This window comes from Trachypithecus francoisi, unplaced genomic scaffold (genome assembly GCF_009764315.1).
Source record: "Trachypithecus francoisi isolate TF-2019V2 unplaced genomic scaffold, Tfra_2.0 Contig00450, whole genome shotgun sequence".
NCBI lineage: Eukaryota > Metazoa > Chordata > Mammalia > Primates > Cercopithecidae > Trachypithecus > Trachypithecus francoisi.
This window is the reverse complement of record NW_022680651.1, coordinates 6,395-21,095: the sequence shown is the minus strand read 5'-3', so window position 1 is coordinate 21,095 and position 14,701 is coordinate 6,395. Positions and strand designations below refer to the sequence as shown.

At 38.4% G+C, this 14,701-nt stretch overlaps 1 protein-coding gene and 1 gene segment (V, D, J or C); one reads left to right on the top strand and one right to left on the bottom strand.

Moving 5' to 3' along the window:
- Positions 1–4,567: 4,567 nt before the first annotated feature.
- LOC117084146 lies at positions 4,568–5,258 on the top strand. The segment is given in 2 exon segments: positions 4,568–4,726; positions 4,830–5,258. Coding segments are annotated over 2 exon segments (555 nt in total).
- Positions 5,259–8,935: 3,677 nt separating this feature from the next.
- LOC117084170 (uncharacterized protein C9orf85-like) lies at positions 8,936–9,133 on the bottom strand (the record flags this gene model as incomplete). The annotated part of the gene is made up of 1 exon (XM_033212647.1): positions 8,936–9,133. A coding segment is annotated over one exon (198 nt), but the record flags the coding sequence as incomplete, so codon positions are not given.
- Positions 9,134–14,701: the final 5,568 nt, after the last annotated feature.

Here is a 14,701-nt window from a genome sequence, read left to right as displayed (position 1 = left end):
AGCAGGTGCAGAGAGGAACTAGCCAGGGAGCCTCTAACCACCATCTAGTGTTGTCTTATTTTCCTTCACAGCATGGAGCCCTCAGAGACCACCCACTATGTTGTTTATAACTCAGGTCCCCCTATCTTGAAGCAAAACAGACATAAATATGACTCTGCAGTTAGCTCCTTGAACCTGGGTCAATTTTTTCTGAGACTGCCAACTTAATCGTCAATATCATGGTCATTGTGTCAAAATCAAGATGGATATTTAGTCACCAGGAAGACAGTTTGTCTCACGGTGGAAATGCTTATTCAATTACAAATTACATTTTATGGAGAAGATCTCTAAGTGAGGACTGGTCAAATAATAAAGTATTAGTGAAGTATCAGAAAAATAATGGCACCGTTATCTTGGCATCCAATTAATCTATAAAGCTTATCGATATTCATGTTGTAAGTGGTCTAGGACAAGTCATGGCAGTATTTCGGCTATAAAGAGACAGTACTTTACTTCTTAGATAGGAATGTCCTTTTTTTATCATACTTTAAGTTCTGGGGTACATGCGAAGAATGTGCAGGTTTGTTACATAGGTATACATGTGCTATGGTGGTTTGCTGCACCCATCAACCTGTTATCGACATTAGGTATTTCTCCTAATGCTATCCCTCCCCCAGTCCCCCACCCCCAAACAGGCCCCAGTGTGTGATGTTCCCCTCCCTGTGTCCATGTGTTCTCATTCTTTAACTCCCATTTATGAGTGAGAACATGCAGTGCTTGGTTTTCTGTTCTTGTGTTAATTTGCTGAGAATGATGGTTTCCAGCTTCATCAACGTCCCTGCAAAGGGCATGAACAGGAAATTCCTTCTAAATGAACTGTGTTTTGACAAACATTGTCCAGTGACTCTTCCTAAATGAGGTTTCTACATGATCTGTTTTTCTTTTCCAAAAACAAATCACTCAAGTTTCTCATTATCTCCTGAGTGAGAAATATTTTCCCCAAACACAACCTGAGTCTAGGTAGACACCTTCGTGAATGAGTCTTCACTCTCAGACAGGCACACAGTGTCCCCATGTGGACTCTTCTCTTAGACAGGCAGACAGATCCCCACATGGTTTAGATCATTTACTGGGACTCTGCCCCACGGGGATCTCTGTTATCACTGGGGCAGGTTAGCATCTCAATCCTCTTCCACACTGTGACCTTTGATGTCTATGGCCTGCCACACCCTCTGTCTGTCCCTCAGTGTCCTGAATGGTGAAGCAGCCCACCCGAGGGATGGAGGAAGATCCCAGATTTTCCTGGGAAGGAGACAGAATGTCAGTCACAGAGATGGAAATCCCTCACATGCCTCCTGGGTCAGGTTCTGGGCAGGGTCTCTGAAGGCACTCCTGGATCAGTGTCCTAAGATGTCTCCCTCTATTTCCATAGGAAGAACCCAGAGGAAGACAAATAAGTTTTTCTATTAGGGCATTGTAGAACTTGTGCTTTCTTGTGTGACAGATATAGATATTCTGAATATTTTTATAATTAGGTATAATATTAAGTCTATCAAATATGTAAATACATAAACTTCATAAGGGATGTCTACAGGGATGTCTCCTGGAATTTAGAATTGAATATATATATACATTTTTTTTTCCAAGATAAATCGTGGTGAACATTATAAAATTGACTCTAATATTTATGTTCAAGATGATCATTTCAAAGAAGGTTTAACAACAGAGACCAGAAGTATCTTTCCACCAGAAATTACTGTAAAACACAGTGAAATTTCTTAAACATAATTTTAAGACGTGTGACATCAATTAACACAGACAGTGATTGCTGGGAGGGGGAAAATATACAAAACAAGCCCTCTGGTGAATGCACACGCTGATACTTTCTAAAGAGAGTTTCTGGGCCACAGTGCTGAAGTGGAACCAGGTAGATTTGAAGTTGAGGAAAAGGAGCTGAGATCCCAGACAGGCCAGGAAGTGTGGAGACCACAGAATAGACAGTGGATAGCAGAACACTGTTCAGAGAGTGAGCCCCACAGATGGCAGGGGAGAGACCCAGGCTTGGTAGAGTGCGGATCAGTGTGAGGGAACCAGGGCAAGTTGTACACGAGATCACACCCTACTACAGGGGGCTTTCCTTAAAATCTAAAATTACCCTAAATTTTAAACGTATTCACTTACAAATTTTAAAATATACAGAAAGACACCATGTTAAAGAAAGATAAAGGAAAGGTGGATTTGCAATATTAAAATATAAAAAGTGCATTTCTGAATAAATCATACTGATGGGGGGGACACGTTTGCTCCATCATGGCAAATGATTTAAGAGAAGAACATTCAAAATGCTTACAGCCTTAATGAGGAAGCTTCAATCATGAATGTGAATAGAGTTATCTCATTACCAGAGTGATGTCATGAGAAACTTCAAGCTTTCCAAAGAGACAACCTAATCTGGTAAAAATTATAGAAACCCAACCTGTAATATCATGAAAATTATCCTAAGAATACACAGTAAATGCAATCCATTGATTGACATAATGTGCTCCTATTGACTGAATGGTTATGACCCCATAAGGCATATGTTGGAATCTCAACTCCAAGGTGATAGTAGCAGGAGGTGGGCTCTTTGGTCTCCTTTGAAAGGTGTTGAGGCTCCATCTCAATTAGTGGAATTAGTGCACTGATAAAATACCCCAGAGAGCTCCCTCTTTCCTCACCAGGTGTGGTCATGGTAGGAAGGTGGCCATCTATAAATAAAGAATTGAGACTTCACCAGATACGAATCTCTAAGGCATCTTGATCTTGAACTTCTCAGCCTTGAAAATTAGGACAAATACGTTTCTGTTACTTCCGGGCCACCCAGTCCATGGTATTCTCTCACAGCAGTTCAAAGAGTCTCAGCAAGTGCAGTGAGGATGCAGAATACTTGAGACAAGAGCATTACCCTCTTTTTTACATCTCAGGATGACAGAAGCTTGACCCTGGGCTTGACTGACAAGAAGGTGGTGCTTCCCTCTCCCCCAGATCTCAGTTGACGTCATGGTGTCAGGTCTTTATGGTGGAGACTAAATTCCAGTCTGTGATTCGATGGATGCCTTTCTCCTCCCAGCCTCACTCGTGAGACATGGTTTCCATGTCATGTGTTACAGGCCAAGAACAGGTAGACCCTGATTATTCTCACCCCAGCTCACTTGTAGGGCGGAGGTTCTGGGGAGCTTCCTGAGAGAAGCACAATAAGATCATAGGAGTCCACCACTCCCATGCCCAGTTTTCTGTACTTAAAGCAGGAATGTCCCTCTGAGATACCTAAACCCTTTCTTCTGCACCAATGTAGAGACTGGCATGTTTTTCTAGTGATAGAGGCAGGGCATAAAAACAGTGAAACGAAGTTCTCTCTAAACGGCGCAACTTGATTTGCAGTTGAATGAGAATAATTTCAACCCTAAAGTTCATCTAAAATGTTAGCGGTTTTCATGGTAAGTAATTAATAGAAATCTGACAGCTCCAGGAGAGCAATATAGAAATCAATAGTCGGCCGGGCGCGGTGGCTCAAGCCTGTAATCCCAGCACTTTGGGAGGCCGAGACGGGCGGATCACGAGGTCAGGAGATCGAGACCATCCTGGCGAACACGGTGAAACCCCGTCTCTACTAAAAATACAAAAAACTAGCCCGGCGAGGTGGCGGGCGCCTGTAGTCCCAGCTACTCGGGAGGCTGAGGCAGGAGAATGGCGTAAACCCGGGAGGCGGAGCTTGCAGTGAGCTGAGATCCGGCCACTGCGCTCCAGCCTGGGCGACAGAGCGAGACGCCGTCTCAAAAAAAAAAAAAAAAAAAAAAAGAAATCAATAGTCCACTCATTTTAACAGAGAGAATAAGAAAACCTATAATTTAAGAATTACCAGCTGGGCACTGTGGCACTGCCTGCAGTTCAATTTACTTGGGAGTTTGAGGTGAGAGGATCATTTGAGCCCAGGGTTTCAAGTCCAGCCTGAAAACATAGCTAGACTCCATCTCTTGAATAAAATCAATAACATTTTGGGGTCAGAACAATCCTTAAAAATGGTCCCTAGAAAGAAGCCCAAATTTAATTGCACCAGATTGTTGAACGATTTATGTTACAAAACAGTGTCATCAGGTCAGAAATGAGCACAGTGTAACATCCAGGTGTTATGTGAAGAGACACAAACAATCAAGTAGAACAATCAGGTAATTCGGCTGTCAAAGGCAACACTGCCAAATGACAGCGTTTCCATGGAAACTGCGTGTACATCCAGGACTGCACCTGTGAACAATGACATTATACCCTTCACAGAGGAAAGAGACATCACTCAAACAGACAAGCCAAGGGACTTCAGAATATATGAGGGGAAATACAGTGTGCAAGTATGTAAAAATGAAATTAGATGATGACTGCTAAATGAATATCAAGGCACAATCACATATTATGAAACTATATTTTCCTGAATGATAGGATTACTACCAATCTCCCCCAGGACACCCTCATCTACTCTGTGCACAGCCCTCTCCTGAGGCGTCACACCCCTGAGCTTGCTTTATAGTAGGAGACATGCAAATAAGACCCCCCTTTTGGCTGATGAAAAGCAGCCCAGCCCTGACCCTGCAGCTCTGGGAGAGGAGACCCAGCCTTGGGATTCCCAGCCGTCTCCACTTGGTGATCAGCACTGAACACAGGAGACTCACCATGGAGTTTTTGCTGAGCTGGGTTTTCCTTGTTGCTATTTTAAAAGGTAATTCATGGAGAAATAGAGATGTTGAGTGTGAGGGGACACGAGTGAGAGGAACAGTGGCTATGTGAGGCAGTTTCTGATTAGGATGTCTCTGTGTTTGCAGGTGCCCAGTGTGAGGTGCAGCTGGTGGAGTCTGGGGGAGGCCTGGTCCAGCCTGGGGGGTCCCTGAGACTCTCCTGTGCAACCTCTGGATTCACCTTCAGTAGTTCTGCTATGCACTGGGTCCGCCAGGCTTCTGGGAAAGGACTGGAGTGGGTTGGACGTAGTAGAAGCAAATCTAACAATTACGCGACAGACTACGCTGCGTCGGTGGAAGGTAGGTTCACCATCTCCAGAGACGATTCAAAGAACACAGCCTATCTGCAAATGAACAGCCTGAAAACCGAGGACACGGCCGTGTATTACTGTGCTAGAGACACAGTGAGGCGAGGTCAGGGCGAGCCCAGACACAAACCTCCCTGCAGGGGCGCGTGGGGCCACCAGGGGGCGCTCGGGACCCACTGAGGACGTGCAGGTCCCAGGAGCAGGTGCAGGGGGAGGTTTTCTTTCTCCTCAACTGGAGAAGTCAGGTTTGTTTTCAGAACCCTGGAGTCTTACAGGTTGTTATATCTTTATACTGTTATTAGCATGTATTTGTTATCATTGATATTTAGTTTTAATAATTTTAAACCTTTTATGTAGCGCTATTTTTAAAAACTATTTACTTTCATTTGCAGTTATTCTTCCAGAGTTTCATTAACATCTATTGCTGTCAGCAACTACATAGCTATGGGAACATAAATTTACACCTATAGACATAGGCCTAAATGCCACAAACCTGTGCATAAATGTATAGTGATTTATATTTAACATTATAATAAAATAATTTTTAAAATATGTCCTAAACGATCAAACTTATTGATGAACCTAATATAAGTTATTGGAGTAACGCATAATTGATTTCAAAAATTTTATATTGTTTAAATTAATTAATATCTATTTCTTTACTTAAACATAGTATATTGGTCATTTCAAAATAGCTAAGATAAATTTCAAATGGCCTTGACGCAAAAATGAAAATATTTTGAGTTGATTAATATGCTAGTTATATTTAATTATTCCATATTGTATTAATATATCACAACATTGCTTTGTACCTCATAAATATATACAACCGTAATTTATCAATTTTCAAGACAATTATTTAATCCATCCTAGGTCATGATCTTTTTTCGCCTATCCAGGTCTGATTGGATTGTCCTGAGAAACCCATGCACACGCCTGCCTCCTGCAGGCTTCTGAGACCCGCTCCATGAAAGCACCTCGTGTGAGTCCACACGACCCGGAACCTCCCTCTCCTTGGATTAGGCCATCTCCTCGGGATCACAGGGCTATTCCTTATCCTCACCCCCTTGTTGTACCAAACAAGCAACATCACATTTTAACTCATCACGCTTTGTTTTAATTCCCCCCCCAAAAAAAATCAAGGTAATGATTTTAGCAATACACATCACAAGCTTCTATGAATAAGTCCTTTCCCACGTCCTAAGGTTTCTTTTGAGGACTTTACATGTATCACACAGTTTAAATTTCTTTATGAAATGAGATACTAATATCTCCATATTACAGATTGGTTTTCTAAGTCGTTTCTGAAAATTAATTTTTCCAAGGGCCCATACAGATTCTATTAGAAATCCAGGATAAAATTGGAAATTTCAGCAGTAATATCTGGAGAAACAATGAGACTATGTTGAACTTAGTACGTGTGCTCTCAAATATCCTTATTTCCCTAAAGGTTGTTCTCAGTTATTATTTTACACATGATATTTGTAATTAATACTAATAAGACAGGTTAAAATGTTATCTCAATTATTTAACGACTTTTGATAATAACAAAATACATGTTCCACATAGTTTTGACCCATTTGTTTTCTCTATGAAACACGTGTTTATTAACTTGTCAGATGTCACCCTTATCTTTCTAATTTCAAGGATTTAATTCTAGCAGGTATTGTTGAGTATATTTTATTAATTCATATTATATTGTTCACATTTTCAGTATGATTTTATTATTTGCGTTATTTACTGAATTTTAAACTATTTCTTATACAACGTTTTTAAATTTTTTATTTTCATGAGATGTAATTTCAATATAAGTAATAATGCATAGATTTGCAATGTACCATTACAGGATTTCTGGCAAATGTAAATACACTTGTCCCAACAGCCAAGGTCGGATGAAGAGGAGGCCCATCCCCCAGCACAAGTGGCCTTCTCTGTGCTTCCAGTCAGCTCCCACATTTAGCACAATGTTTTGATTTCTGCCACTGTAGATTAATTGTTAATGTTTTGATTTTCATATAAATGGATTCAAACATTATAGACCCCTTATCTGGTAAGGGGCTACTTTTGTTATTTTTGATGTTTATTTATGCTCTTTCATATGTAAAATTGCATCTGTATATTTTCATTTATTCACTTAACAGACTACCTCTGATATATAATCTCAAAGCTTTGATATACATGGAGAAAGAGAGAGGGGGAGAGAGACAGAGAGAGAGAGAGAAATTTTATACTTGAGTCACTCCATTTAGCAATAAATGACAATAAGCTGATCCATTTTCCTGTCGATGCACTTTTTATTTGTTTCTGGTTTATTAACATCATAAACGAAGCTACTGTAAATATTTTTTCTATTTATCTTTTCTCATTTTTCTTGAGAAAATATGTGGAAATATGCATTTCTTCATCATAAATATAAGCTTAATTTGTTCAGCTTCATGGAACTATAATTGAAAATGAAATGGTATATATTTGAGGTGCACACTTGATATTTTGGTATAAACTGAGAAATTTTCACTATGACAAAGGAGTTGGAATGTCTATTACCTCACAGTTGCCATTTTTCTTCCTTTAGTTTATTGTGTGTGTGTCCAGTGAGAACATCTGAGATCTGTCCCTTTACCAGAGATCAAGTTTGCAATACAGTGTTGATAGCTATAGTCCTGTTGCTTTACATTAGAACTCCTGAACCCATTCAACCTGCACAACTGAAAATTTATGCCCTTGACAAGCATCACTCTACTTCCCCTCCTCCCAGCCCTGGGAACCACTTTTCTACTCTCTGCTTCTAAGAATTTGAATATTTTAGATTCCACATATAAATTAGATAATGCAGCATTTGTCTTTCTCTGTCTGGCTTGTTCCAATTAGCATAATGTTCTCCAGGCCTATCCATATTGTTGGAAATGTTGTGATTTCCTTATTTTTAGAGGACATGTAATAGTCCATTGTATGTATATACATTTCCTTTATACACCTATTTACCTATGGTCATTAACTTTAAAAAATTCTAGGCCATTATGAATAATCTGGTAATAAACATATTTTGCTTACTGATTTTATTTCCTTTGAATACACAGCCAGAAGTGGGATCCCCAGATCACATAATAGTTTTACTTTCAATTTATAAAATAACCTCTACTATCACTCCACTGAAGAATTCCCTTTTCAGCAGCCAACTGTTGGCATTTTGTTATCTTTTTTCTTTGTGATAATAGTCATGGTAACTAATGTGAGGTGATATCTCATCGTGGTTTTGATGTGGATTCCCCTGATGGTTAGTCACGTGGAGCACCTCTCCATGTCCTGCTGGCCATGTGTATGTCCTCCCCGAATACAATGTCTGTCCACAATTTTGCCCTCTTAAAAATCAGGTTACTTTTTGCTGTTGTATGGGTTCTTTACACATTTAGATAGATCCCTTTGTCAAATATACAGTTTTAAATAATTTATTTGTCTGTGATTTTGGTGTCAAATCCAAATAAATCATTTTCCAGATGAATTCCAGGAAGCTTCTTTTTTCTCTATTTTCTTCTATGACTTTACAATTTTAGATATCATATTATATTCAAGACTTGAGTACATTTTTAGGTGATTTTTGTATATGATATGAGATAAGGTCTCATTTTTTCTGCATATGGATGCCCAGTTTTTACCCCATTTGTTAAAAAGATGACCTTTTCCTCATTGTGTATTCTTGGAACACAAAATCTGGCAGAGACACCAAAGAGGAAAATCTTAGAGCAATATTCCTGATGATAGACCTAAAAATCTTCAAGAAAATACTAGCAAATTGAATATAGCAGCACATTAAAAAGTTATTACATTGGCCGGGCGCGGTGGCTCAAGCCTGTAATCCCAGCACTTTGGGAGGCCGAGACGGGCGGATCACGAGGTCAGGAGATCGAGACCATCCTGGCTAACATGGTGAAACCCCGTCTCTACTAAAAATACAAAAAAAAAAACTAGCCGGGCGAGGTGGCGGGCGCCTGTAGTCCCAGCTACTCGGGAGGCTGAGGCAGGAGAATGGCGTGAACCCGGGAGGCGGAGCTTGCAGTGAGCTGAGATCTGGCCACTGCACTCCAGCCTGGGCCACAGAGCGAGACTCCGTCTCAAAAAAAAAAAAAAAGTTATTACTTTATGATCAAGTAGATTTTACTCCTTTCATGCAAGGCTAGTTCAACATACACAAATCAATGAAGGTGATTCACCACATAAGCACAATCAAAAGCAAAAACTATATGATTATCTCATATAAAAACTATATGATTATCAAAAACTATATGATTACCAGAGAAACTTTTGATAAGATTCAACATTCTTCATGATAAAAACCCTCAAGAGACTAGACATCAAAGAAACTTACCTTAAAATGATAAGAGCCACGTGTGACAAACCCACAGCTAACATCATACTGAATCAACGAAAGCTCAAAATATTCCCCTTCATAACTGGAACAAAACAAGAATACCCACTCTCACCACTCCTATTCAACATGTACTGGATGTTCTAGCCACAGAAATCAGACAAGAGAAAGAAATAAAAGGCATCCACACAGGTAAATTAGAATTCAAAATCTCTTTTTGCTGTTGATAGGATCCTATGCATAGAAAATTCTGTAGACTCTGCCAAAAGAATCCTAGAATTGATAAACAACTTTAGTATTGTTTCAGGATGCAGAAAAAATATACAAAAATCAGTAGTTTTTTTGTACACCAACGACATCCAGACAGAGAGAAAAATAAATGACACAATCCCACTTACAACATCTACAAAAAAAAAAAAAAGAAATACCTAGGAATAAAGCTAACCAAGGAGGTGAAAGATCTTTACAAGAAGAACTACAAAATACTGCAGAAAGAAATCAGAGAGGAAACAAATAAATTGGAAAAAAAATTCCATGTTCATGGTATGAAAGAAATAACATGCAAAAATGGCAATATTATCCTTCAGTTTTTACAGATTCAATGTTATTACTATCAAAATACCGGTTTTATTCTTCAAGAAATATAAGAAAAGTATTCTAAAATTTTTATGTAACCAAAAAAGAACCAAAACAGCCAAAGTAATCCTCAGCCAAAAGAACAGTGCCAGAGACATCACATTATTTGACTTTAAACTCTACTATAAAGCCACACTAACAAAAACTGTTTGCTACTGGTACGAGAATAAACACATAGACCCATGAAATAGAATAGAAAACTCAGAAATAAAGCTGTACACGTACAACCATCTGTTTTTTGACAACACTGAAAAAAATAAACAGCAATGGGGAAAGGACAACCCAGTCAATAAATGGTGCTGGGATAACCTGCTAGCCATGGGCAGAAGATGGGAACTTGACTCCTAACTATCACCATATGAAAAGGAAAATTAAAATGGATTATAGCTTTAACTAAGACTTCAAACTACAAAAAAGCTAGGAAGACAACCTAGGAATACTCTTCTCTGCATTGGCCTTGGTAAAGAATTACTGGCTCTGAGACTTGTCTCTACACTACTACATCAGAGTGTTTTTCGCATAATTTAACAAAATGTTGACCCCGTGAAATTCTCTACTTTTTCTATCATGTTTTGGTATTATATCTAAAATTTCTGAAGTTTAAAGGGAGCAAGAATTTTTCTCATGTGCCAAAGCTGATGCCATAATCCACAGATGCAGGTTAAACTCCCACTCTTTGAATGAAGAAATATCAACAAAATTTTGTATAATTATACTCTTTTAGATAAACATTCTTCTTCTCTCATATATTTTACCTATTCATTTATTAATAACAGTATGTTTTTATAAATATTTAATACTTTAGTCAAAATCTAATTCCATGTTATTTATTATATTATTCAAATTTTTCTAGCTCTTTGGAAATTGGCAGCTTCTTCAAGTTGCCTCCTTCATCTTTTTGAAATATCCCATTTTGTGTGTGTTTTTTGCCTTTTTCAGTTTTTAATAATTATGTGGGGTACATTTTTGTTACATAAATATATTTCATAGTGATGAAGTCTGAGTTTTTAAAGTAAGCTCACCAGTTATAGTACCTTGAAACCATTAAGTGATTATCGATCTCATTCTCAAGTCTTATGAGCCTCCCATGTCTATTATTCTACTCTCTGTGCCTGTGTATACCCATTATGTAGCTGCTACTGATAAGTGAGAAAAAGACATATTTGGCTTTCTGTTTATGAGTTGTTAGACTTAAGACAATGACCTCCAGTTCCATCCATATTGCTGTCAGAGATACAATTTCATGCTTTTTATGATGACATTATTTTTCATCATGTATATATTCCACATTCTCCTTATCCAATTATCCATTACTAGGCACTTAGGTTAACTCTATATCTTTGTTATTGTAAATAATGGTGCAATGAACATGTGAGTGCAGGCATTTTTTGACACGATTTATTTTCTGGGGTACATATCATGGAGTGGGATTGCTGTTTGAATAGATCTATTTTTAGTTGAGAAACCTTTACAATTTTTTTCCTTTTTAAGCTTTTAAATAATTATGTGGGGTACAGTTTTAAATAATTATGTGGGGCACATTAGTGCATAGGTTGCACAAATTTACATTATCAACAAGAGTATGTAAATGTGTTTTCTCTGAATTCTCATCCATATCTATAATTTTTTGACTTCATAATAATAGGCACTTTGACTGATGTAAAGTTGTTTTCATTTATCTGATTATTAGTGTTGTTCAGCTTTTTATTTCCATGTGCTTTTTGGCCATTTGAATATCTTCTTCACAAAATGTCTGTTGATGTCTTTTGCCCACATTTTAATGGTGTAATTTATTTATTTGTTGTTGTTGCTGAGTTGTTTGCGTTCTGGTTAGATTCTAGATGTTAGTTCTTTATTGCATAGTAATAGAATAAATCTAAAAATCAATTGCAAAAAAAACTGTTGAAACTATAAAAATATGAAGCAATTAACATCACAATTTTGACCAATCATTGGCTCACCAATAAAATTAAGATATTAATTTTTTAAAATACAAAGAAAAATGAAGACACAGCATACCAAACCCCCTGAGATACAGCAAGAGCAACACTAAGAGAGAAGCTTATAGTTGTAAATGTCTAGTAAAAAACAGAAAGATTGCAAACTAGCAATCTATTGATTTACTTCAAGGAATTAGGTAAATTAGAACAAACCAACCACAGAGCTAGAAGAAGAAAGTAAGTAAAGATCATAGCAGAATTGAAAAAGATTGAAACGAAAAAGCAAAACATAAGGAATCAACAAAACAAAATGTGATTATTTTAAAAGATGAACACAATTGGTAGAGCACTAACGAACTAACGAGGTCAACCAAAAAAAAAAAAAAAAAAAGAAGATTCTAGTAAGCACAAGCAGAAATGATACAACTGACTCCACAGAAATACCAAAGATTGTCAAAACATACTGAATATCTCTATGGTCACAAACTAGAAAATCTAGAGGAAATCAGTAAGTTTCTGGAAATATTCAACCTCCCCAAATTGAACCAGGAAGGAAAAGAAATCCTAAATAGACCAATAAGAGTAATAAGCTTGAATCAGAAATTGAAAATCTCCCAACCCCAAAAGCCCAGAACCAGATAAATTCAAGGTCTAATTTTACCAGATGTACCATTCTTACTGGAAATATTCCAAAAATTAAAGAGAAGAGATTCTTTCCCGGCTTGGGCTAAAAAACTCATATCACCTGATACCAAGATCAGGCAAGGGTACAACTACAAAAACAAAAAGCTACAGGGAGATGTCCCTAATGAACATAGATTCAAAATGGTAAACAAAATACTAGCTAACTGAAAACAACAGCACAATAAGAAGATAATACATCATGACCAACTGGGTTTTATTCCAGGAATGCAAAGCTTGTCTCAAATAGACACATCAATAATATGATTCAACATATAACATAATTAAAAACAAAAAACATAAGACTGTATCAATGGATGCAAAAAAGTCATTCAATAAAATGCAACATCCCTTCGTGAAAAATTCCTCAACAAATTTAGAATCAGAGAAACCTACCTCAAAATCATAAAAGCCACATACAAAAACCAACAAAAATTCTTAAAGAAATCAATAGAACAGGGATCTTCTTAAATTTTGTAAAAATCCTCTGAAACCGATTTATTCAATATGCTGGACTTGGAAGTGAATAAATGAATGAATTTAACTGGGAAAAAAAGCCACATACAGCAAAACAACATCATACAGAATGAGAAAAAGTTGCAAAAATATTCCTGAAGAACGTGAACAAGAATGCACACTTTCACCACTCCTATTCGACATATTACTGAAAGTCCTAGCCAGAATAATCAGAAAAGAAAAAGGAAATGTACGTTTCAAGTTTCACGCTAAGGAATCGAGGAGTGGAGTACCCAGAGACTCATTTTTTTATGTATGAATAACATCCAAATCCCTGGCATATCCCATGGAACACAGGATTAACAGGTGATTGAGGCTCTTTGTTTTGGGTTAAATGGAAGTCGCTAGGTGGAGGGTGTTAAGTAAAAATTACAACATAAGCTGCATACTTTGTGTCAAATGGTTGTCGTTTTCTTGTCCAGCCTGCTGTTTCTGAGCCACACTGTAGGAAAGTCCTCAGTAAACTCTATGTCTTGTTTACTGATCTGGGTTTATTTCCTTGGCCTGTTGTACATGATGCTAGTTCTATAGAAGTCAATATTGGTCTGGCCTGACACCCAGTGAACCTGGAAAAACATCAAAAATATCACATGATCACCCAGAGAATGGAATCTGAAAAGAGGAGACCCCTGCAGAAACCCTGTGCAGGCTGTTAATTTCTATGTAGGGCCCAACAGCTGCTATCCATGATGGACGGGGCCCAGTGTGTGAGTATGGCGATCCTACCAAAATACCAAAAGTCCTGGAAGAACAGCTTCAGTGGGTGCATCTTACAAAGTGAAAGTCAGATGCCCAAGATGTTGCATTTTCAGGTGGCTGGTTCCTCCTGACTCCACTCTGAGCAGCCACTGAGACAGACCTCACCGTGTAGGCTACAGTGTGTCAGTCATAAGAAGAGCTACTCCTAGAAAAACATGCCAGACCAGCTCAGACTAATCAGAGACCTTTCTGTCCTGCCTGTGGAAGCTGAATGGAGATTTGGGGACTGCGGCTTGTTGAGCAGCACATTTGAAGGATTTCTGACCATACGCGAATTAGTTAGGGCTATGATGACTAAATTGTCATGGGACCCTAAGACCCAGTTCCCATGAAGAGCTCTAGGGGGAAGAGGATGAAGATTGGGCGAAGTCCATAGGAGTTCCTGTCCTCTCTACACATCTGCTGGCGACCACTAAGGTAAAAATGGGCCAAATGCACCAGCAGAGACTAGCCCCCGAAGACGTTTCCCCACCTGAAATAAGGAAGCACACCACGATGTGGGATTCCACCACTGCGGAATTGCTGACACTTAGAAATAGGTTCAGACAGAAGTAGAGAGAGTTGATCACAGGATGGCTTCTTCATCTCTGAGGCATGGGGGAGGAGGGCATTATACTCGCAGAACTCAACATTAGTAAACTGACATCCATCACAAACCATCTGGGCCTGAGGCAGCACCTCGATGGTATCAGTGATGGAGATTGGACCATCCCCCTCCTTAGCTGGGATGTTGCAGGCTGCAGGGGACCCTGGTGA